Below are 23,375 nucleotides of genomic sequence, written 5' to 3' on the forward strand. Positions count from 1 at the left end.
GAGAGCACTATGCTAATTTCTTTCCGCGGATAGACTATAGAAAGAGATTTCTGCTCTGTAGACCTCTGTCACTTATGTTGGAACTGGCTGTAATCTAAATTGTTTATATTTAAATATGTTCTTATTCTTATTTTCTAAGAGTTTTTTGTTTTTACATTCGATGACATATTCACTCACTTCAAATATATATCTCAAACAGGACGTCCAAGTTTTTCTTTTTACTAATATTTTTCCTATAAATTCTAAATATCCCAACACGTTATCAGCACGAAGGGCTCTAGGTGGAAAAATAAAAGTGGAAAAGTGGTATTAATTGTCCATTGTTGCTGTATTTGTTGCGTACAAGATTGGTTGTGAACAAGAAAAAAAATATTCTTTCCTACTTTAAAATGCGGAATTATTTCCTACATGACGACCTGTGGTTTGTGTTGATGGGTATCCAGAAGGATATACGACCGCACGAGTAGAAATACGACCGCTGCATCAATGAAGGTGATTCTGTTCGTCATGCTTTCGCCCTGTGGTGGACTGTACAGTGTACATAGTTGATTGTACTGTTAATATTCCACCTAAGATGAATAGTGAAGATATTGCGTACGAGGTGCATTCTGACCGTCTGAGCAAGTATCAGCTCTGGCATATGGTTAGGACATTTATGTCGCATAGGCATGAATTAATTGAACTTGAAGAATCATCAGGTAGTTTAGGTCTTAGTTTATTTTGTCATGTAAATTTTTTTTTTCTTGTTCCTGTGTGTTAATATTTTATGTTAAGTTTTTTTTGTAAGACAATTTAGTTTAAAGGGGGATGTTGGAACTGGCTGTAATCTAAATTGTTTATATTTAAATATGTTCTTATTCTTATTTTCTAAGAGTTTTTTGTTTTTACATTCGATGACATATTCACTCACTTCAAATATATATCTCAAACAGGACGTCCAAGTTTTTCTTTTTACTAATATTTTTCCTATAAAATCAAAATATCCCAACAACTTATGTGACGTTTTGTCGGTCCCAACGACAGAAACAATCGATGTGCAATCATTCCTCTTAAGGCGATTACGCACTGCACTTCCATCATCCGAGTTCTATCCGTCATCCAAGATAATACCAGCCATTATCTACGACATAATCTCCCATACAAAACATAAAGGAACGTATTTTCACGGACTCGGATCGGATGAGTGCGTGACCGCCGTTACAGGATGTGTCTGCTTATCTGCTTAAGGGTAAACACACTTATTATACATTATTGGCTAATAAGCAACAGACTCCATGGACAGGTTGGTGTTAAGGCATCTCGCGGTGACTCGCTGTTGCGCAGTACTACCGCGCGCGCCTCCGCGTTGTACGTCGCCGCACTGCATACGAAAAACAAGAGTCACGATCCTTACTAATATTATAAATGCTAGCCTAGCCTAGTGGTTAGGACGTCCGCCTTCCAATCGGAGGTCGGGGGTTCGATCCCGGGCACGCACCTCTAACTTTTCCGAATTATGTGCGTTTTAATTAATTAAATATCACTTGCTTTAACGGTGAAGGAAAACATCGTGAGGAAACCTGCATGCCTGAGAGTTTTCCATAATGTTCTCAAAGCTGTGTGAAGTCTACCAATCCGCACATGGCCAGCGTGGTAGACTATGGCCTTCTCACTCTGAGAGGAGATCCGCGCTCTGTAGTGAGCCGTTGATGGGTTGATCATGATGATGGCGATGATTATAAATGCTTAAGTGTCTGTCTGTCTGTTACCTTTTTTAGGCTCATCCGTTTAACCAATTTTGACGAGAGGCACCGAGATAAGTGATGATGAAGTCTAATATGGAAGCGGGCTAACTTGGAAGGGATATGGCAGTTTTTATTAAACCACCCCTTTAGTTTCTACACGGCATCGTACCGGAACGTTAAGACCTCGATTCAGAATTCACAAAAAATTAAAGAACTTCAAGGCTCCCCCACACAGGCGCGTTATTATAGGTCGATAATATCGCATGCGTTATTGCGATATCTGTTTTCAGTACATTTTGTATTAGGATGGTCATGTAGTTACACACTGCTGCGATAATAACGTAACGCCGCAATGGAAGTAGGACGTATTATCGCAGCAGTGTGTAACTACATGACCATCCTAATTGATATTGGGGCCGATTCTCTTGTACACAATCCCTAAGCTAAACTAAAATAACGAGTCTATATCTAGTGCTATCCTTTTCCGCAAGGAACATTATGAAAGGGATAGCAATAGATTTAGACGTGCCATTTTAGTTAGTTAGTCACATTATCGACCTATAATAACGCGCCTGTGTGGGGGAGCCTTGAAGTTTTTTTACCTGAAGGCTCCCCGCCTTCAGTTCTACGAACAACTCACCGAGACCACAGTGCGCATCGCCCGGCGTCATTGTGCCCTATTCCTTCTTCTTGCCCTTCTTTTTGCCCGCTCGTTTGCTGTAGTTCTGCGCCAAAGCGTTTACTATCGACACCACGAAGTATAGGACCATGGCTAACACGAACTTTTCTAAAAGACTCGATAGTATGGACCCTTGGTTGTCGGGCATATTGGAATCTTTTTTATGTAGACGCGCCTTTTGGTTGCGTAAGAATTCTAGTAATGGTGCTTCTAGTTTAGGTCCAATGTAGGGTATCCTTTCTACCCAAGTGAGGGCTTGCCTGTAATCAAATATACTATCTATAGTACGCGATAGGTCTAGATTGCAATCGGGGAGAGGACGCTCCGTACACTCGCACAGCCCCCGCGCTAACCCGGTGCGAGCGAGGGCGGGTGACGTGCGGGTGTGCGGTGGGTCCGCCCTGCCTCATACCCCGATTGCCATCTCAACCTGTCGCGGACTATACATTATTAACAAAGACATTGCAATTTAGAATTCATATAATTATTGTAGACTAGCTTATGCTCGCGACTTCGTCCGTGTGGACTACACAAATTTCAAACCCCTATTTCACGCCCCTAGAAGTCAAGTTTCGAAAATCCTTTCTTAGCAGAAGCCTACGTCATAGTAGCTATCTGCATGCCATATTTCAGCCCGATCCGTCCAGTAGTTTGAGCTGTGCGTTGATAGATCAGTCAGTCAGTACGTCAGTCACCTTTTCTTTTTATATATTTAGATGATTATGCAGTACAGCAGGGCGATTGTCTAAAACCTGCATCAATCATTATTACAATCTCAATTGTTCTGATTGGCTGAATTTGTGCGATTCTTGTTGCAACGATGCATTGTGGCCAATAGTGAGTGAGCATTAACCAATCAGAGATGATTGCGATCGTGACATTGTAGCTGTCAAACAATCGCGGTAGGGCCACAGTTGTTGTTAAGATACAATAGTCGACATTAAAATATCTGTCTTGCAGTAAACTGATGCTTCAAGCTGTTACAGTACTAAATCCGCTATACTTTTTCACCTTTCACGACGTGGTAGGTACAATAGCCGGCAAGAAATATTGTATACATCGACCTTTTGAATGAGATTTCGACTTTATCTCGAACGTTGTGTGTGTCACTCATTCCTATCTATGTGATGTTTTGTCAGTCTCAACGACATAGACAACGTTCTACGAAACTATCTTTCTAAAAGTCGATGTACAGTACGCGGCCGAAAGTAATGTACTTCGACCTTAAGCAGGAGATAGCAGATTTGTAGAGCACTGTCCCCGTCGTTGAGACCGACAAAACGTCATATAGGTATGAGTTTGTTGTTTAAAAAAAAAAGAATATTAGCCATGTTAAAAGACTAATATTCCCCTATCCTCTCCAACTAAGCGTCAAGCTTGTGCTAGGAGTAGATAAGTGCAACGGGCGGGGTTTGAACCGTCGACCTTTTTCGGTTTTCAGTCCACTCCTTTACCTGTTGAGCTATTGGGGCTCTATGACAGGTGACAGAGACAACACTACAAAGCTGAAATGTCATTCTAAGGGCCGATGTACTGTACAATACTTTCTGCCGCGTACTGTATGTGTGTATGTTACGTGTGTGTGTCACAAATGAAAACATGCTCACCCAACAAGGCTTTCATTGAAAGCGATAATGACAAACATCTTCTGTATGTGCATTTTGATGACCGCCTTCCCGAGCAGCGTGGCGCCGAAGAACGTCCAGAAGGGCACCAAGAAATGCCCGCACGTCAGACCGGCCAGGTCAAACAACGGGTTCGGGATCGACGCGCAAGCAAGGATACCAGCGAACCCCACTTTTTGGACTAGCTTTTGGATCATTACTTTTGCCCTAAAATATTAAAAAAGTTAAAATAAGACTGTTTCTTTTTTTTCCAGATAGATCGATCACCCTCTGCTCATGTGTATCTGGTAGTGAAACAGCTTACCTGCCAGTCCGGGAGTCGTCCTTCTCCGCCAGCTCGGCGACACTGCCGCCGGACAGACGCGCCGCTCGCGCCATGAAGTACGGCGGCAGTTCGCCTAGTGCCGTGCCCATGCCCCACATCATCGACTCTACGCGCACCTTCGCCATGATGTTCCATATCGACACTACGCTCCCTGCGGCGATCTCTGATGGACATATTATGCTGAAAACATTTATTTTTTGTTGAAAATATTACAATACAGCTTAAAGCTAGCCTTATCTAATTACTATAGAAATCATGCCCACGTGAAATGGTGCCAAGAATACTGGCTGCATTTCCGCGCTGGACAGCCAGGCTGATCCGTTGCGCAAAAAATGAGCCAGCCCTTCTGTCACCAGATGAGGCTATTAATCGCGGTGAATATGTCTCGTAAATTTTTTACTAAGACTCCATGGCCCCAGGGTCTCTACGGCAAACGGAACAAAAATGTAACTCTCGATAAGAGAGGCATACTTGCGCCGCTTGCCGTTTTCAGCTGTTTCTGCTGCGGCATAATTATGTTGTATGTAAATAAAATATAGGGGTAATTAATACGAAGTAGCGAAAGATAGTAGCAAATTAGAATCGTCAAGTATAGAATTCAGACGTTACTTGAAACCCGGGGAGTAAAATGAGATAAACTCGTCATCGGCTTCACCGCCGCCGGGGGGAACATTCTCTCGCTCACACATTTCCCTTTACCTCTGTTGGTCATTACGTATGCTCTGGCACATCAATAAATTACCCACTGCGCAAGTATAGCTCACCAATGCGCCAAGGAGGTTCGCCAAATTCAGCCGAAGCATACTTACTCATTAGGATAAGGCGGCTCAGGAAAGTCTAGGCTGCCGCACTCGTAGGCGGCGAGCGTGACGCGTGCGATATGCGGGCCCAGGTACAGCAGGAACGTGTGCAGCCCCGTGCCGAGCCCCACCGAGCTGCACACGCCCAGTATCACCCACCAGCCCCACCAAGCTAGAGTTACTACTATTTCCTGAAAAAAAAAAGTCATATTAGTATTATGAATGCGAAAAATGTGTCTGCCTATCCATCTGTTAGCTTTGCATGAACTTTTTTTACGGAAGGTACCTGCTGATATAGCTTTTATCTTAGAGTAACATAGGCTACTTCTTATTTTTTTTAATCAAAGAGTTCTAAATAATTTTAAATACATATCAAAAATTGCGGACCGGCAGGAATCGAACCCGCGTCTCCTGGGATCGCGCCCGACGCTCTGAGCACTAAGCTACGACTCGCTTGCTGCCAGTGACGAAATTTGTGATATGTCTGTTCACTCAGTACTGAAGCGACTGTTTATACCATCTAGTAGCGACACTTTTTTGGAAACATCGAAACTACTTTCAAAGGCCCATATTACTTACAATGCAGCTCTTTGAATTGAAAAATTGAGTATCGATAGCTGCAAAAAGTGTCGCTACTAGATGTCGTTCTGTCGTTGAGACCGATGAAACATCACAAGGGTATGTGTGTGACACAGATGACGCTCTACAAAGCTGAAATCTCTTTCTAAAGTTCGATGTGCATTTCCTGCCGGGTACTGCAAAATGCTGTCCGTATTGAATACAAAAGATACAATTTAATTTTTTTTTAGTTTTGTAGGCCGAATTTTTTGCATCCATGTGTTACTTCAAACGTCTTAAACTGTATAAAGCGATTATATAAGTGAATAAAATAGTTTACCTGTACATACGGTTGGTGGGGTCCACTTATATAATACGACACAGCCGTGCCTGAGATCAGCACTATTGTTGCTAACGCTAGTAATTTGTACGCTAATAATCTGAAACAAATAATGTTAATCAAGCCCCAAAAGATCGGCGGTTCAAACCCTATCCCTTGCACTATTGTCGTACCTACTCCTAGCATAAGCTTTACGCTTAGTTGGAGCGAAAAGGGGAATGTTAGTCGTGTTTAACTGTTGGACGGCATAAAAACTAGGCGATTGTAGGTGTAATCTGTGGCGTGCTCTGCGAAGTAGCGAATCTATGGGAAACGTCACTCTGAAAGGGCGCGTGAAAAAAAGTGTAGATTGGTCTTGTGCTGATATTACTGGATATAACTAAGAATTACTATGTGAACAGTGAATAAAAGCCTTCTAAAGTATATCAAAGTGGTTTTCATTCTAATATAACATATCTAATATTCTTTAAATAAAACTAAATCACAATGCAAATTTAATACAATTGCTCGAGAACTGCACTAACAATGATATATTTATAACGTTTCACTGCGACGATACGTGAGGTAGAGCGCGGGTTACAGGAGAGTAACAGTTGACATAAAAAAGAATTAAAATTAAAATCGGTTTATATTTGGTGAAGAAATCGCGTTACAAACATACAAAAAGACATACATTCGTATTGAGAGCCCCCTCCTTTTTTCAAGTCGGTTAAAAATATGCTATGCCTGGTTAAAACCCTCCTGTTTACAAAGCTATTACACTGATCGCGAGCAAATTACTCTAATTAATTGAGGAGTTCCGTTCTCCATCTCCGAAGATATTCATCAGATCTTTACCAAATTAAAATGGGACCACCGCTGAAGTATTTCCTACAAAACAAAAAAAGAATCATCAAAATCGGTTCATAATTGACGGAGTAATCACGTAACAAACATACAAAAAAAAATAAAAAAACATACAGTCGAATTGAGAACCTCCACCTTTTTTTTGAAGTCGGTTAAAAACCGGCCAAGAGTCAGACTCGCGCACTGACGGTTCCGTACTACAATAATGTTTTATCGACATTTTGCACGATAAATCAAAAACTATTTTGCCTAAAAATAAATAAACATCTGTTTAAGAATGTACAGGTAAAGCCCTTTCATATGATACCCCACTTGGTAAAGCAATCTTTGAAAATCGAAAATAGCATTATTTGTTAACGAACACATTTTTTTTCTTGTGATGTAACCACAAATTTACGGTTTTAAATTTTTTCCCCTAATGTCTGCTATAAGACCTACCTACCTGCCAGATTTCCTGATTCTAGGTCAACGGGAAGTACCCTGTAAGTTTCTTGACAGACAGACAGATAGACAACTAAGTGATCCTATAAGGATTCCGTTTTTCCCTAAAACCTTTTAACCCTAAAAATAGCAAATTTGGTACGGTAATCAAAAGGAATTTCGCTGTCACCCTCTCGAACACTACCATATGAGCCGTTTCAGTCAACACCTATAGTAAAACTGACGTTGTATAAAGATGAAGTAGGACCATAGCCTAGGACCCACTTAAAATTAAAAAGTTTACAAAAATTTTATTCCTCGCATCAATAGGCTAGGACCTAGGTATTGATTTTATTAATTTAAGCGTGTGAGTATATCTAGGTATTATGAGTTATGAGTTATGACTTATGATGTCTACTCGCAAACCCTCTGGAAAAGATTTTATGATAATGTTATGTGTGATTTTATGCAGTTGTGTGAGGTAGATGTAGCAATACGCACTTGGTCAGAATGGTGGTCTATACGGTCTAAGCTCTTTTCATTCTGAGGAGAGACCCTTACTCAGTAGTGGGCCGGCAATGGGTTGAGGTGATGAGGTGATATCATGATGGTTATAAAAATATGTTCTAACCTTTTAAGTCCAGTGGAGCATAATATAAACAGTTCCCGAAAGAAATATTCAAGCGTTACTAAAGGTTTCCGCCATAGCACCAGACTATCTGTGTCCATTGGTACAACTTTACTTCTGAAAAACAAAAATAAAACGTGTTATTGAAGCTTCTTATCAGACGTTTGGCGAATGCCAGGTTTTCAAATGGGAAAAAATTGTCATCGGTCTATTACTATTATTATCTCACACTTATAGTACCCTTCCTGCATTCCAAGTATCATGAAAGTGAGGAAATAGCACACTCTCTATTCCGTCACTTTCATGGTACTTTCTTCTCTGTTCGACACTGCGGTTCGCTCTTACTGGGATTGCTGCCTGGGTGAGCACTCTCTATTCCCTATCCTATACTCATATTATAGTTATTTTCCTAGTCTGCTTCTCATTGCATATACTCTAGCCTGTATTGTCGTGTCGACATACAGGGTGTAATTAGAATGCTGGCAAAAACGAAGACAGGTAATGGTACTGATGATTACTGATATGATACCACAAAAAAAGACGCGAAAATATAAATAAAAAATCCTATAATTTTGTAACAGTTTACAATATGCAAATAAAACATCTGACTGACGCAACAAACGTTGCGTAAGTAGGCCACTCGGAGTCAATACCGCGTCGTAGGCGGGGCATCGCCCCGAGTTTTGCACGGTATACATTGCGGGTTTGAAAAATACTAAATCACTAAAACTACAAAATGAATCAAATAGTTATTGGCATTGGATTGGAACCTATTACTACATTAGAAATGCATGGTATCGAGCAGTGTCTATTCAGAGGCATCGCGACTATCTAATATTTCTAACGCTAAAAGCATTAAAAAATATTTAAGTCTCCTTAAATACCGACGGATAGACCGTAAAATTGCGAGGCAATAATGGATTAGGAAAGCGAATTGAATGTCTCTGGGTACATAACATTCATAACGCAAAAGGGGTACTTTCAACTTTGCATATATGACGATCTCTCCCCTAGCAAGTCGAGTGGGTATCTTCAAATGGTTTCCCCAATCCTTAATTATTAAAAAGAGCGTAAAATTTCGCATGTACCTACCGCACATTACACATATTCATACGATAGATATTAATGTACCTACTCTTAAGTATTATGTAGTTTATGTTGAACTAATAATAATAATGCAATCCTTTATTTTGATTTTACGTGTGAACGTCGTATCGTGGTTTCAAAATATTATCTACATCTACACTAATATTATAAAGAGGAAAACTTTGTTTGTATGTTTGTTTGTTTGTACTGAATAGGCTCAAAAACTACTGGACCGATTTTAAAAATTCTTTCACCATTCGAAAGCTACATTATCCACGAGTAACATAGGCTATATTTTATTTTGGAAAAAAATAGGGTTCCGTAAGATATTTGGGTTTTTCGGACACAAGGTGTAAAAAATCAACCAGAAAAGTTACTTATTTTGCGTACGCTGCCTAAACTATAAAAGATAGAACCATAAAATGTTCTAATTAATTGTAGATCTTATAAATATCTACAAAAAAGTCCGCGACACACTATACCCATCTATGTCGAGTGAGGCACAGCAACCATTTTTTTATTTAAAAATCTTGAATTTTTTTTGGACTACATTTAAACGCGTTTATTTTACTCATGCTATTAATCCTTATCAAAATAAATGATTTCATCACTAAGAACAGTTTATGGAGATAATATTTGGTCTTTGAATGATTAAAATTGGACGTTTGGTTTTGAAGTTATGGCGAAATTAAAATATTACGATTTCTGCTGCACGGCCCGTTGTATTATATAAAGAGGTAATGTCGTTAAGTTTGTTTGTAGGGGGTAATCTTTAGAACTACTGAACCGATTTTAAAAATTCTTTCACCAGTAGAAAGCTACATTATTCCTGAGTGACATAGGCTATACGGGATCTTTAAAAACCTAAATCTACGCGGGCGAAGCCGCGGGGATCAGCTAGTATTAGAATTCTAAAGCAGAGTTGGTTCATATAACAAGGTCAGATTGTCTAGTAGGAAGAGACGGTAACATACCCACTTCGTGCGACTCGTGTTGATTCGAATAGAATCGTAATAACTGCACAGGTACTATCGCACTGCGCGTTTCAAATAAGAACAACATTGACAATATCATAATTTGGGTTATGTGGAATGGAGTAGACTGGAGTGGGATGGGATCTTAAACAAACTACCACCATTTATACACAGTGTAACTACCTAGTTAAGTAGTAAAACATTGTAACACCGGTATAGTTATTTTCTATGGTTTGTACTCCAAACTGTTTTCAAACATATATGTATACGTAGATACTAGATTATACCTATATATTTCCGTGCTCACCCTTTAAAGTCTTTTATTTTGATACCCCACTCGAGGGTCTTGGAAAACAATATTTTCAGCCTGCACAATCTATATATCTACCTATAAAAGGAAAATGTGAGTGACTGACTGACTGACTGACTGATCTATCAACTAACTACTGGATAGATCGGGCTAAAATTTGGCATGCAGATAGCTATTATCACGTAGGCATCCGCTAAGAAAGGATTATTGAATATTCAACCCCTAGGGGGGTGAAATAGGGGTTTGAAATTTGAGTAATCTACGCGGACGAAGTCGCGAGCATAAGCTAGTAAAGCATATAAAATCCGCCGATTTGATTTTTTAAAAATTTTAGGTTCGTAGGTAGTGACACTTGCGTCGTCAAGACGAATTTAATGACGTATCATTTATCAAAAGTCGGTTGAGCCGTTCAGTAGTTACAAGCGGACATAGGAACGGATATAGGTACATAACAGGTCAAACGCATAACCCTCCTTTGGGCTTCGCCGCAGTCGGGTAAAAAGTGGACAGGGAAACACTTGTCTCTATAAGAGATCTCTACAAAGTAACTCTTGTTAAGTAGTGGAAGATGCTGTAAATTATTGATGTGTAAGCACAGAAGATATAATACTATGTGTAAGCTAGACTCGTGAGTCTATATCGATTGTAGCTATTCGAGGTGATTGGATGTCAACTTGTCAGGCTCCCCTTTATGAAGAGTTCATTGCTCTTAATGTAACCCGAATAAATTAATCTAATGTTGACATCCTTTATTGATGCGTAAAAACTTAAAATGTTGCGCTATTCTATTTTTGGTATGATACCTATGTATAAATTATACTCAGAGCTAAGTAATATTTTTTATGATTACAATCCATATTAAATACTATCTGTCTGTATGTCTGTCTGTCCGTCTGTGTCTGTCTGCTAGCCTTTCACTGCCCATCCGTTCAACTGATTTTGACGAAATTTGGTACAGCGATAGCTTACCTCCCGGGAAGGATATCAACTACATTTATCCCGGAAAATCAAAGAGTTCCCACGGGATTTTTAAAACCTAAATCCACGCGGACGAAGTCGCGGGCATCATCTAGTTCTTAACTAAACTTAAATGACAGATTTATAAAAATTGCTATCCCTTTCATTGTGCCCACTGTGGAAAAGAATAACATTAGATTTAGATCTGTATATTTAATTAGCTTATGCTCGCGAAATTTCGAACCCCTATTTCACCCCCTTAGGGGTTGAATTTTCAAAAATCCTTTCTTAGCAGATGCCTACGTCATAATAGCTATCTGCATGCCAAATTTCAGCCCGATCCGTCAGTCAGTCACCTTTTCCTTTTATATATTTAGATTTAGATATTGTGGAGAGGCGATCGTCGCACTGTTAATTGTCAAACTACGTAGCTTGTACACTGTACAGACAGACAAATCTCGTGCCAAGGGGGCTGATATCAAATGATAAGGAATACTAACTTGATTTCTTTCGGATGGATGTGGTGCAACCCGTTGCGCGTCCGCTGCTCCGTCTTTACTTGCTCTTGCGCCGCCAGCTTGTAGTACCCGAGACGGGCGAGCTGTGGTCGAAATTGATATATCGACATAAATATACAACAACATTCAAAAAGTGGGTTCTATTATAGCTCAAGGGAGTATACTATACTCATCGTTATAAGTAACTTTTGATATGGGATCGAATCTTAAATTGTCGAAAAAATATTCTAGTTAAAACACTAAATCGACTTTATGTGCATTCTACACAAAATGTGGAGGCATTGTTTATTTTGCACGGTTACACAAAGTGTATACAGATTTCACAATTCACAGTCACAAGTGAGTTACCTATAACAATTACCTATACTAACGCTGGTCATACACAATCAAGTTTACCATCAAGTTTGGAGCGGACTTCAAGGGCATCCAGTAAACTTGACAGTCTATCAGTGTGCATCCCTAACGATGGGTTCCCAACGAGTCACACTGAATCGTGTCACACTGTGACTTGTTGGGAATCCATCGAAGAAAAATTCCCATGGAGTCACACCCAAGCTACAGTGTAACTTGTTGGGAATTACAATTAATAAAAAAGTTGCAACTGGAAACAGTGTGACTCGATGGGAAAAAAACAATGGGTTTGCGCTTCCCAACGAGTCACAATGTGACACGATTGGGTGATGATAGACAAATTATAAATCAATGAATTCATTAATTCTTTACCTGCTTTCTGATGTAAAGAAAAGGGATTTGTTTTGTCATGTAACACCGTAGGTTGTTATGCCTGATTAGAACAAAAGAAATCCCACCTCCAAAACTTCTTTCAGATATGGAATATGTATAACTCAAAACATTGTGCATTTTATGCATCTTAATATTAAAAGTATTAAAAATCCATGCAATGCAATCAACGACGTGTATTAATGCAAGAATGTAATCATTATGGTAACTAGTAAGTACTACGTGTTGGTAACAGAAAAATGTGAATTAGCTACGTATTAAGATATCGAAGCATGCAAACAGTAGGTACCTACTTTTAAACATTTTATAGAATATTGATTTTAGATCTAAAAGTTAAACAGAATTAGGAGCCTGGTCCTTCAAGGATTTCAGGATGTAATCTTTAGTGCTTAAGGTTGCGCCGAACGATTCTTATACGTAGGTGTCAGATGAGGAAGAAGCCATTATAAGAATTCAACATTCTGGGCCAGGAGGTCATTTATATAGAGGCGTTTAAAGTTGAAAAAAATACTAGGTAGGAACTTACCTACTATAAAATTAAAGAAAACCTACTTCTTAATAATGTGCCAACTGATGCTCGCGACTTTGCGTGTATTTAGGTTTTTAAGAATCCCGTGGCAACTGTTTAATTTTTCGGGATAAAAAGTAGCCTATGCTCCAGGTCTTCAACAATAACCATGCAAAAAATCATGTCTACGCTGCGACGTAATTGAAGGACGAACCAACAAACAAACACACTTTCGCATTTTATAACATGACTAACAACTGTTTAAAACAAACAGGTAGGTAGTAATTAAGTACTCGGCAACGCACACACAATAGTAATTTTTATCGCTTTCTTGGAGCGAAATCACAGATCACGTCAGGAAACTTGTAACAAAACCTCGGGCTTCACCTGTCCATTATGGCTATGAAACGACTACTGAGTGTATAGCAAAAATAATTTAAATAATATTAATTACGAGTTATTATAATATTTATATCAGGAAGACAGCATCAAGACCGGGAGCCGCAGCAGAAACAGCTGAAAACGGCAAGCGGCGCAAGTATGCCTCTCTTATAGAGAGTTACATTTTTGTGCCGTTTGCCGTGGAGACCCTGGGGCCATGGAGTCTTAGTGCTAAAAATTTTTTACGAGACATTTCACCGCGATTAATAGCCTCATCTGGTGACAGAAGGGCTGGCTCATTTTTTGCGCAACGGATCAGCCTGGCTGTCCAGCGCGGAAATGCAGCCAGTATTCTTGGCACCATTCCACGCGGTCATGATTAATATAGTAATTAGATAAGTTTTATATAGTAATTAGATAAGTTTTATTGTAATAATAATAAAAAAAAAAAAAAAAAAAAAAAATTATATAAATCTTATTTCGCGTCACCCGTAGCGCTGAAATACCTAATATTTGACAGATGTCGATTCAGGATAACATCGAAAGCTCCCTCACTCAAGTTCACAGGCGAAATTACCTCTCTGCACTGCACTAGAATAAATATGCAGTAATATTACGAAGTTTCACGGTAACCGCGGAACACGTTCATCCCATCAGAGGAGACATGACCGAACTGTGACATCACACTCACAATACGGAACGCGTTTCACTTTCAAAAACAGCTTTGCGCCTCGCTCTCTCTCGTTTCATTTCACTCTCAGTTTAGTTTGAGGCCAACGCCAATAACTATTGGCTGTCTGTCAAGGTAACAAGGTACAGGATATCTGGTGATTCTTTTTCCGTGATCAATGATTACGACACTTTTGTAGGTCTGTATAGGCATCCAGTCAAGCGCGTCGGCAGGTCTGATTGCAGCCAGGCGCTAGTATACTCATAGCATAGGGATACCAGTCAGGTAACCTCCCCGTGTGCCCGATTGTTGCGAGTTTTTTTCCCGTCCGGAGAAAAGCAGCGCTTGAGCCGATGTGCCACGGTAACATGGTATAACAACAATTTCTCATCATGGGGTATTGTTAGCCATGACTAATTGACCTGTCAGGAGTGAGAAGTTCTTCCGCGCGTCCCTCTGAGCCAGAACAGAGGGCGCGTACACGTACCCATGATGGGAAAAGCAAGCATTGCTCGCCGAAGACATTGAGGATGGGGAACGTGTAGAGGGAATCGCCCTTCCCATGAGCCCTAGCCTCCAAGATGATCTGTGGATGATGGACACGGGGTGGTCTGTCGCTCACAGTATAGTCTCGAGTAGGTTGGCGTGTTGTGGTTCCGGCATGCCTCTAACGGTGTTTGGGGGTACGTAGGGTCTCAGCAGTGAGAATTTCATCTCTCGCCAGCGATGAAATGGAATTTCGTGAGGTTTTTAGTCGATAGGAGTCCGACATAACTACCGTGCTCCCCCGTGGCCGATGGTATCCATGATGGATTTTCCTCACGGAAATTAAGTTCTCCTAGCAAAAGTTACAAATAGTTAAAGAGTTAAAGATTAAATAGACAGCGATAAGACATAGCTACAAAAAGGAATGGTCGCCAAGAAAGCGTCTACTAATTATAGAAATAATGTAAGGTGTCTTGAAAATTTATTGCGAACTGATTCACATTTTATCTATTGTCTTGTCTTAGTGTAAAGTGACGGGCAAGGTTGTTTTATTAAATAAAACAATCGAGACCTAAGAAGTACAAATTAAAAGAAAATTTAATTATTTAGCTCTAACCAAATCAGTATTTTCTTTTATTCCTCTTTCTTTAAAATTTCAAAAAATATAATACCATTGTTTCGAGCCTCTATTCCACTAAAGACAAAATCCACTAGAATAATATGGAATGCACTTCTGTCCAAGTGCTGAAGTGGTAGGTATGAAACGCCATAATGTCAGTCCATACTCCATATAGGTACAGGACCAGGCTATGAGGCCAACCCAATTGCATCGGGGAATGCGACAAATATTAAGTATAATTTATGAGAAAGTGACTGTCCGTCTGTCCATCAGTCTGTACCAGTCACGATTGCAGTCACGTTACGTTAACGTATAAGTGCCTAGGTTACCTAGTTACTTATATCTTTTCACGGCGTTAATTACCGCTGAACGATTTTGATGAATTAGGCAAAGAAAAACCTGGAGACCATAATCCATGCGGACGAAGTGGCGGGTTGAAGCTAGGAATAAAAATAAAATACCTACATAATATTAAAGACGTAAGTAATGGTTCTTCTCAGCTCAGACAATGTTGACAGGTACACTTGCAGTGAATCGTTAATTAATCAATACAAACAGTTGCCGATATCATGGCATTCGGCCAGCGCGAAATTAAACGTTTACTACATCTCGAGTCTCCACTTCGTGACGTGCAAGACAACGTGGCCCAACCATCCAACATTGTACTACAAGTGCAATATGTAATACACTTTAACACGCCGATAATAGAGCAGACATTAATTCAATCACACCTAGTGGCATGCTGTTAGTGAATAATAACTATTACGACATGGGTAGTAAAATTGCTTTTTTATGGCCCAATGAAGTCGATTTACGGAAATAGCGTACTCTATGTAACCAGGTGGCGTGATCGTCGCGTGGCGTACACAACACAACACTACACAGTCTAGTGACCCGCAATTCAATGATGAAGGTTCTTGCTTCATTTATTTTGTTACTGTGTTACCGTTGATACCCAACTATGTATGTTTGTAAATTTCGGGGAATGGGAACTGAGCCAGTTTGATAAGAGACTAGCTTATTCCCGCGACTTCATCCGCGTGGATGTAGTCCAAACCCCTATTTTACCCCCTTAGGGGTTGTATTTTAAAAAATCCATTCTTAGCGGATGTCTACGTCATAATAACTATCTGCATGCCAAATTTCAGCCCGATCCGTAGTTTGAGCTGTGCGTTGATAGATCAGTCAGTCAGTCATTCACTTTTTCCTTTTATATATTTAGAAACCTACTGTGATGCATTATACTGATTAAACAGAGGCATCGGTATAAAGCTGCTAACTTCGTATATATTGTTCCATGGTTACATTACGTACTATAGTGTTGGGTAGGTTCAACACTTCGCTAAAGGCAAAAAAATTGTTTTTGATGAGATCAAATGCCTATTTATACAGTTTTTTTCTGTCAGTTGTTTTTCATAATGGAATGCTTGACTGGACGCCAGTCTCTGTTTCATAGGCAAATACAAGTAATATTTGCCGCATAGCTACTCTAGTTACCTAGTCTTCTTCATTAAAGAAGAGAAGACTAGGTAGGTGCTCAGTTACAGCCCTTTCACACGGCGTCCAGTTTTTTGCAGGATCCCGTTTTCTGCAAAAAACTGGACGCCGTGTGAAAGGGCTGTTACGAGTAAGATGCGGTCTAAGACGGATCATTTTTACTAATTCCAGGCCATTCCAGGCCAATTCATCGAGTGTTTGCAATGATAAATTAAAGGAACAAAAAGTTGATTGGAATTAACAGCTTATAAAAGAGACAAATCGAAAGAAAAATATGTTCTCGAGAAAAAAATTATAAAAAAAATTTACAATAATTACAAATTATCCGACAGGGATTAGTTGGGACGTTTCACCTCTAGCCTCATCTGGTGACAGAAGGGTTGGCTCATAGTTTGCGCAACGGATCAGTCTAGCTGTCCAGCACGGAAATGCAGCCAGTATTCTTGGCCCCATTCCACGCGGGCATGATTTGTATAGTATTAAGATAAGGCTAGCTTTAAGTTTTATTGTAATAATTATAAAAAAAAAATCTATGGAGACGGAGTTATCTCGGAGGAGGACGGAGGAGGTAGGTCTGCACAATTAAATACTATGATTTCAAAAACGTAACAAGTACTAATAAGATAAGAATACGTAATACTACTAAGATAAATAACGTGTCTAGATAGAAGCGACTTGTGTGTATTTATCTTATCAGGACAAGATGAATGGGTTGAAGAGCAGACATTTGATTCTGCATGTTTATGACTTCAGATTTCAGTAGGTAGTTTAAAAAATTAAGGGTGGCTGCATGTTATTCCAAATCTTGGTAAGGATCTGTGTGTTTTACGTTCCCAGTAGACCAGTAGGTCAGAACTCAAAAACGATAATCATTGTTGACTTGCAAATCTATTTTTGCAAGGGCAATAAGATTATTTTCGACCAATTTAATATGTAGCCTGTAAAGGTGGGTCTACGCTAGACGAACTGAGCACGAGCGAAGCACAAGCGGAGCCGTTCTCGGCTTCGTCGTTCGCGGCATCAAGTGTGGACGTACAACGAACCTACAACGATCACTGTCCTCGATCACTGCGAGCACGAAACAAATCCCTTTGTGTTCGTCAAAAAACCGACAACAGGCGGAACGCAGCCGAGCACAAACGAAATGCTCGCAGCGCGCTCGTTCGAGGCTTATAAGTCGGTCCACACTAGACGAATTGTGTTCGGCTCGTGCTTGGTTCGCCTAGTGTAGACCCACCTTAAGTCCCAATCAATCTGGTACATTTCTTGGGTCGGGTTGGAATTAATAAATAAACATCAAAAGGCTATTTAGTTCAACTCAGTTCCAATTTGTTAATTTAAAAGTAACATGAAGATCAAAGACAGTCGCTAGTGGGCAGTATCCATCGTTAGAAGGGGAAATCCAATGTTCAGCTATTCATATGCTTGGTTTATACGTCCGTGTGCCAACTGGCCACAAATTATTGCGCTTATGGTAAAGTAAACTAAATGAACATTGCTAAAATAAACAGATAATTTTCACCGAAAACAATTTAGGTAGGTAATGAATTAATTTTGGCTGACTGGTTATTTAATTCTGCACACTGTGCGTGAATGTACAAAGTCGTCAAAGACAAAAAGTTGGTACTTAATAGGGATGATGACTACTAGTCAAATCCGCGACGTTTTATCAAACGTCAAAATGTTCGCCTAGTAAGGGAGCTTGAACTACTTGACTATGAAATACACAGGTGTGACGTCATAAAATTTATAATTTATAATTTTGCTTTTTAAAATTTATAATTTTAACAATTTTTGTAAGTATGTTTATGTTAGTTTGTACTCGTAGTTTAATTAGTGTAATGGGCTTTATGGCCGTTCTAATTAAATAATAAATAAATAATAATAATAAACGTTTGACGTGTTTTTTAGTTATATCTATTATATTAAATAACAATCAATTCAGGCTTTCCACTTTGTCTTCTACAATATCCAATTTATTAAATCCTGTCGTATATAGGTACCTACTTATATTCCTTTTCCAATGACTAAACAATTCCAATGGGTTGGCTCGAAAATACACAAATGCAGTGGAGCGTGATGATGGGTTTTAACACCGGCAGGGGTATAATCAAGAGGTGGCTGCGGACCGTGTTTACTTTAAATTGGATGCATATAGGTAGGTCTTTTCTTTTGGCTGTTACGTATTACTTTCTCTTACTTTCTATTTCACACATAATATTACATGGAGGTACCTAGGTACTATTTGTATATTATGTTAGACTATGAATTCTTTCTGGATCTTAGTCAATAATTAGTTAAAAGCTAAGCTGATTCATAGCACCATGTTAGTCAATGTAGGTACAAAACTAATAAGTAAGATACTTAATTGTAACCTGGATTCCTGAGTGATGCGAAATAATTTTTATTTTAGGATACAAAAGAAAGGAAACTAATATTGGCCGAGTGAGTTTCTTGACTTCGTAAACAAAGGACTGTGTGTCGGCGTCACGATTTGTTTACATCCTGCTTATTTCATTGTTCTGATCACGCCTTGCGAATGAAAATTCAAAATTGCAAGAAATAAAGTTTTACAAGAGGAGCAAAAAACTGAATGAAAGCTGCTGAAAGTTTACTAATTATACCGTTTTGATCGAAATTATGAACTTTGGACTCAATTTTAGCCAATTTTAAACCGTTTTTTTTGGAAATGAGTTCAAGTTTGTATTCAGTAGTCGAAATCATGAACTTTGGACTTCATTGAGTACAGTTTTAGGCCGTTTTGCTTGGAAACAAGATCACATTTGGAAACAAGATTACATATTGATTTGGTATACTAGTTACATAAGTGTGCCATACTGAATCACTGTGGTTACTACTTGAGATTCCTACTGGATACCTACTAGAATGAAAACATGTACGGAAACTAGGAAGCGCGTTATATTGACTTTTCCACTTCATAAGTACAGATTGTGCTATGAGAGTGGAGAAGGTATGCCAGATGAGGGGATTTACAACCTTCCAAACAGTCCTGCACCTCTTAAACGTTCTAACTTTAGGGCGCCTGTCCACTGAAGCGGAGCGAAGCGAAGATGTGCATAGTTGACCAGAGTTTTGTCAGATGACGCAATAAAATTATCTCGTTATTTACCAAAAACTGATTGGTCTGCTCAAAACATCTCAGCTCCGCTCCGCTTCAGTGGACAGGCACCCTTAAAACTTATCCTCATGGAGCTTTGAATCAGCTTAGCCTTATTCTTGTCATGGATTTAGTGCACATTTTTCCAGTAATTCTTTAGTTATCCTTATAGGTATTATAAAAAATAATATTTGTGTATTCGTTTGTTTGTCATTGCATCGTTCTTCCGATTGAGTTAAAACTTTGTACATTTGTTGTCTGCACTTGCGTGAAGTTTTCTGGCATTGCACTATCAAGTATCAACGTACAATCCGTGTCGCACGAATCGCATTGCAACGCGTACAGAGCATAAGTTTTAACAATTAGCTAACATTTAAATTAAGCAAGTAGGTATGTACTTAGAAGTAACTAGGTAAAAAAATAACTAACATTTCCAACCAAAAAAGTTTGGTGTATTTATCATGATTTATGTAGGCTTAAAGTATGATTCAAATAATCTCGGTTACTTTAATTTCCTTATTACTAAACTTTTAATCATTTTAGCCATTTCATTAAAAATGTTAATACTTAGCTTACTACATGTAAAAGCGTGATGATAATAATGTTTATCCTAGTGACAGATTTATGAAACACAAAATGTATGAAGTAAGTAGGTACATGCAATTAATGAGAACCTCCTCCTTTTTTTGAAGTCGGTTAAAAACATTTTAAATTGTGTATGTTCTGGATAAGTGGTAGGAGTGTCAATGAAAGTAGAATTTGTGAACTTCTAATTATTTACTTTCTAGTGAGCTTAAATACATAATGAATTATAAAATAAAGATATTTAAACAGAATAAGTAAGTACAATACATAAATAAGGCAACTAAAAAGCTAAGGGTGAGATTTATAGAGCGCACTAAAGACTTTGGTCAGACTTAAGATTGAGTTCAAGCGAGACAAGTTTATGTGAGAAATATACACCTGTCTCGTTTTAACTCTGTCTTGTCTAAACGAGTGCGCTGTATTTATCTCACAGTAAGTCCTTTTCTTGATAACTATTGTGATTTTGTAGTCTATCCAGAACTTGCTACTAAATACAATAGTCAAGATTCGGACTCATTGGCTAGCTTAACATAAAATAATGTCTATGAACATTGTACACACTAATTATCAACAATACTGTCATCCTAAAACAAAGAAGCCTTTAAGTGCAAAAATATTTTTTGAGTTAAAAAAATGTGGGAATTTTTAAAAATTATTGTTTCTAAAAAGAACTACATTGAACCAAATTAAAAAACTTAATCCTATGTAGCATTCTTTTTTAGAAACATTATTTTTTAATAATACTCATGTTTTTTGGTGATACATATTATCTCAAAATATATTTATTGCATTTAACAGCTTTTCAGAAAGAATAGCAGAATAAGGGTTCCCAAATTTTTAGATAGGAAGAATAATTCTCTTTAATTTTCCAGAATAAAAAGCAGCCTATGCCCTTCCCCGGGATGTAAGCTAACTCTGTACCAAATTTCATCGAAATTTGTTAAACTGTTGTGCCGTGAAAAGTTAGCAGACAGACAGACACACTTTCGCATTTATAATATTAGTATGGATGTGGAATGCTGTTAATACCATTCTCTAGTAATTAAGTATTGTAGAAAGTAATCAGTCTATTTCATTATGACTGATTTTTTTTTTCATTTATAACGCTTGGCTGCAGTCAGTCCTGGTGGCAAGTGATGATGCAGCCTAAGAAGGAGTGCGCTTGCCTAGAAGATGCCTATTCACTTTTGACTTGAAGGTACCCATATTATAATTGGAGGGGAAAAATGCATGGAAGGCTGTTCCAAATCATAGCGGTTCGAATCAGAAATGAGGAGGCAAATCACTTTGTACGTATCCATAGAATTTCGACTATGTATGGGTGCAGAACTTGGCGATTTCTTGGCGATTTATTTCACTATATTGGTATGATAGTAGAAAGATGAAGGAGGAACCAGGTCGAAAAGTTCTTCGGCACACTCTCCGAAATATATCCTGTAAAATACCGATAGACAGGGAACTTTGCGCCGATGTTCCAAACTTTGAAGTTTAGAATTGACCAGCACTTCGTCACCAATGAGTGCATAATGAAACTCATTTACTTAACTGTAGACAGACTTCTGTGCTAAAGATCAAGTTTGACTTAATGCATGCCTCTACCTACAGCCATGACTCAAGATTTCCTAGTAAAAAAAGTCTTGCCAGTTCAATCATTAGCAATAAGATGGGAACCCTTGTACTACAATAAAAAAATTAGCAATAACAACTGAACATAAAACAAAGCACAAAGACACTCTCAAACTGTGTTATACCAGTTCATTTTTGTTGCCTGATGTCCGTTGGCCTCTTTTCCTGCATTCCACTCTGAGTTGTTCCTTGTTCATAGACCCCAAGGTCTCCGGACTTAAATTCTGGCGGGTCTTGCCATTGTCAGTTAACGAGTTCTGACGAGGTATAGCAAGAGACGAAGCCTGGTTGCGTGCACGTCTAGTGCTGGCCAATTTAGTCATTATTCTGAACAGTTCACTATTGAAACACTATATTTGTTTAGAGCTTTCCTTAGTCAATACAATGTCTTCCTTTTTTAAAACACCATAAGTATAAAAATAAAAACAACATAATTTACACAGATACGTTACAAAATATAGGTACTCACTACTAAATAAAAAAATAATAAGAATTATTCAGTAGTTACTTTATAATAACTGTTAAAAATTATAATAAATGTTAAATTTATTATATCGCAAGGTTCAAGTATGAATTTTTCTTTTTAGCGCATTGAAGCGAAATTTGAGACGCCAAACTTACTTTTATTTTGATATCACAGTATCGATTTATCGATGTCCGTCCAAGTGCAGTGTACTAGAATAATTACATTTAAAGGCTCAGTTGTTTAGGCATATATAGAACAAAAAGCCACTGACAGCCCCTAAAGAAACAAGCTTAATTTAAATTATTAGAAATCATTCGGAACAGTCAGCATTAAATTGATGCAACTTCTAACCTAACAAAATTAAAAGTGATAACATAAATAATAATACTCACATCCAAAATAAATCCAGTTAAAGAAGTTATAATACAAACAATTTTTAATGCAAATATTTTACATAATTTAAGCAATTAAAGTAGAAATTCATTTTTAAATTACAAAAACACACTCCTTTAGAAAATTATCGCGAAACTAATTTTTTGTGGCCATCTCTCAAAAACAAAACTCCACGTAGACCACGTAATTATTAATATTAAACTCTTATCAAGCTTAGTTTAAATGGCTGTGTTTAAAAATAAGATTTAATGTCATTGTTTATTAATTACACTAGCGTAATAGTTCTCTTCACTTCTAAAAATTTCATTGTTTTCGATTACAGAAACAAAGTAATTTGATAAAAACTTGTTACATTATTGGGAAAAAATATTAGGATGGCAATAATCTTTCACACTGATGACTGACGTGTTATCATCGTCTAGGGGGTCTAGAGTGCTAGAGGTCTAGGGAGGGGTCTAGGGCTTGTGTTAGTAGCTCAGAAAGAATCAAGGTAGA

General features: G+C 38.4%; 1 protein-coding gene across 1 annotated transcript; it reads right to left on the bottom strand.

The window, feature by feature from the left end:
- Positions 1-996: 996 nt before the first annotated feature.
- Positions 997-23,152, bottom strand: Tango5 (Transport and Golgi organization 5). The gene is made up of 10 exons (XM_034972406.2): positions 22,880-23,152; positions 22,147-22,360; positions 11,773-11,873; positions 7,949-8,062; positions 6,052-6,151; positions 5,163-5,344; positions 4,333-4,533; positions 4,011-4,235; positions 2,365-2,663; positions 997-1,360 (listed from the first exon to the last, which is right to left on the bottom strand). The coding sequence occupies exons 2-9, from the start codon at positions 22,342-22,344 to the stop codon at positions 2,402-2,404; spliced, it is 1,383 nt and encodes a 460-aa protein (XP_034828297.1). The 5' UTR covers positions 22,345-22,360; positions 22,880-23,152; the 3' UTR covers positions 997-1,360; positions 2,365-2,401.
- Between the last annotated feature and the right edge of the window lie 223 nt (positions 23,153-23,375).

Source organism: Maniola hyperantus, chromosome 9 (assembly GCF_902806685.2).
Source record: "Maniola hyperantus chromosome 9, iAphHyp1.2, whole genome shotgun sequence".
Classification (NCBI taxonomy): domain Eukaryota; kingdom Metazoa; phylum Arthropoda; class Insecta; order Lepidoptera; family Nymphalidae; genus Maniola; species Maniola hyperantus.

Coding starts and splice junctions, on each gene's coding strand:
- Tango5 (XM_034972406.2), bottom strand. CDS start 22,344: ATGACTAAATTGGCCAGCACTAGACGTGCACGCAACCAGGCTTCGTCT. Junction 5,345..6,051: donor CCCACCAACCGTATGTACAG/GTAAACTATTTT, acceptor TTTTTTTTTCAG/GAAATAGTAGTAACTCTAGC. Junction 2,664..4,010: donor TTCAATGAAAGCCTTGTTGG/GTGAGCATGTTT, acceptor ATTTGATTACAG/GCAAGCCCTCACTTGGGTAG.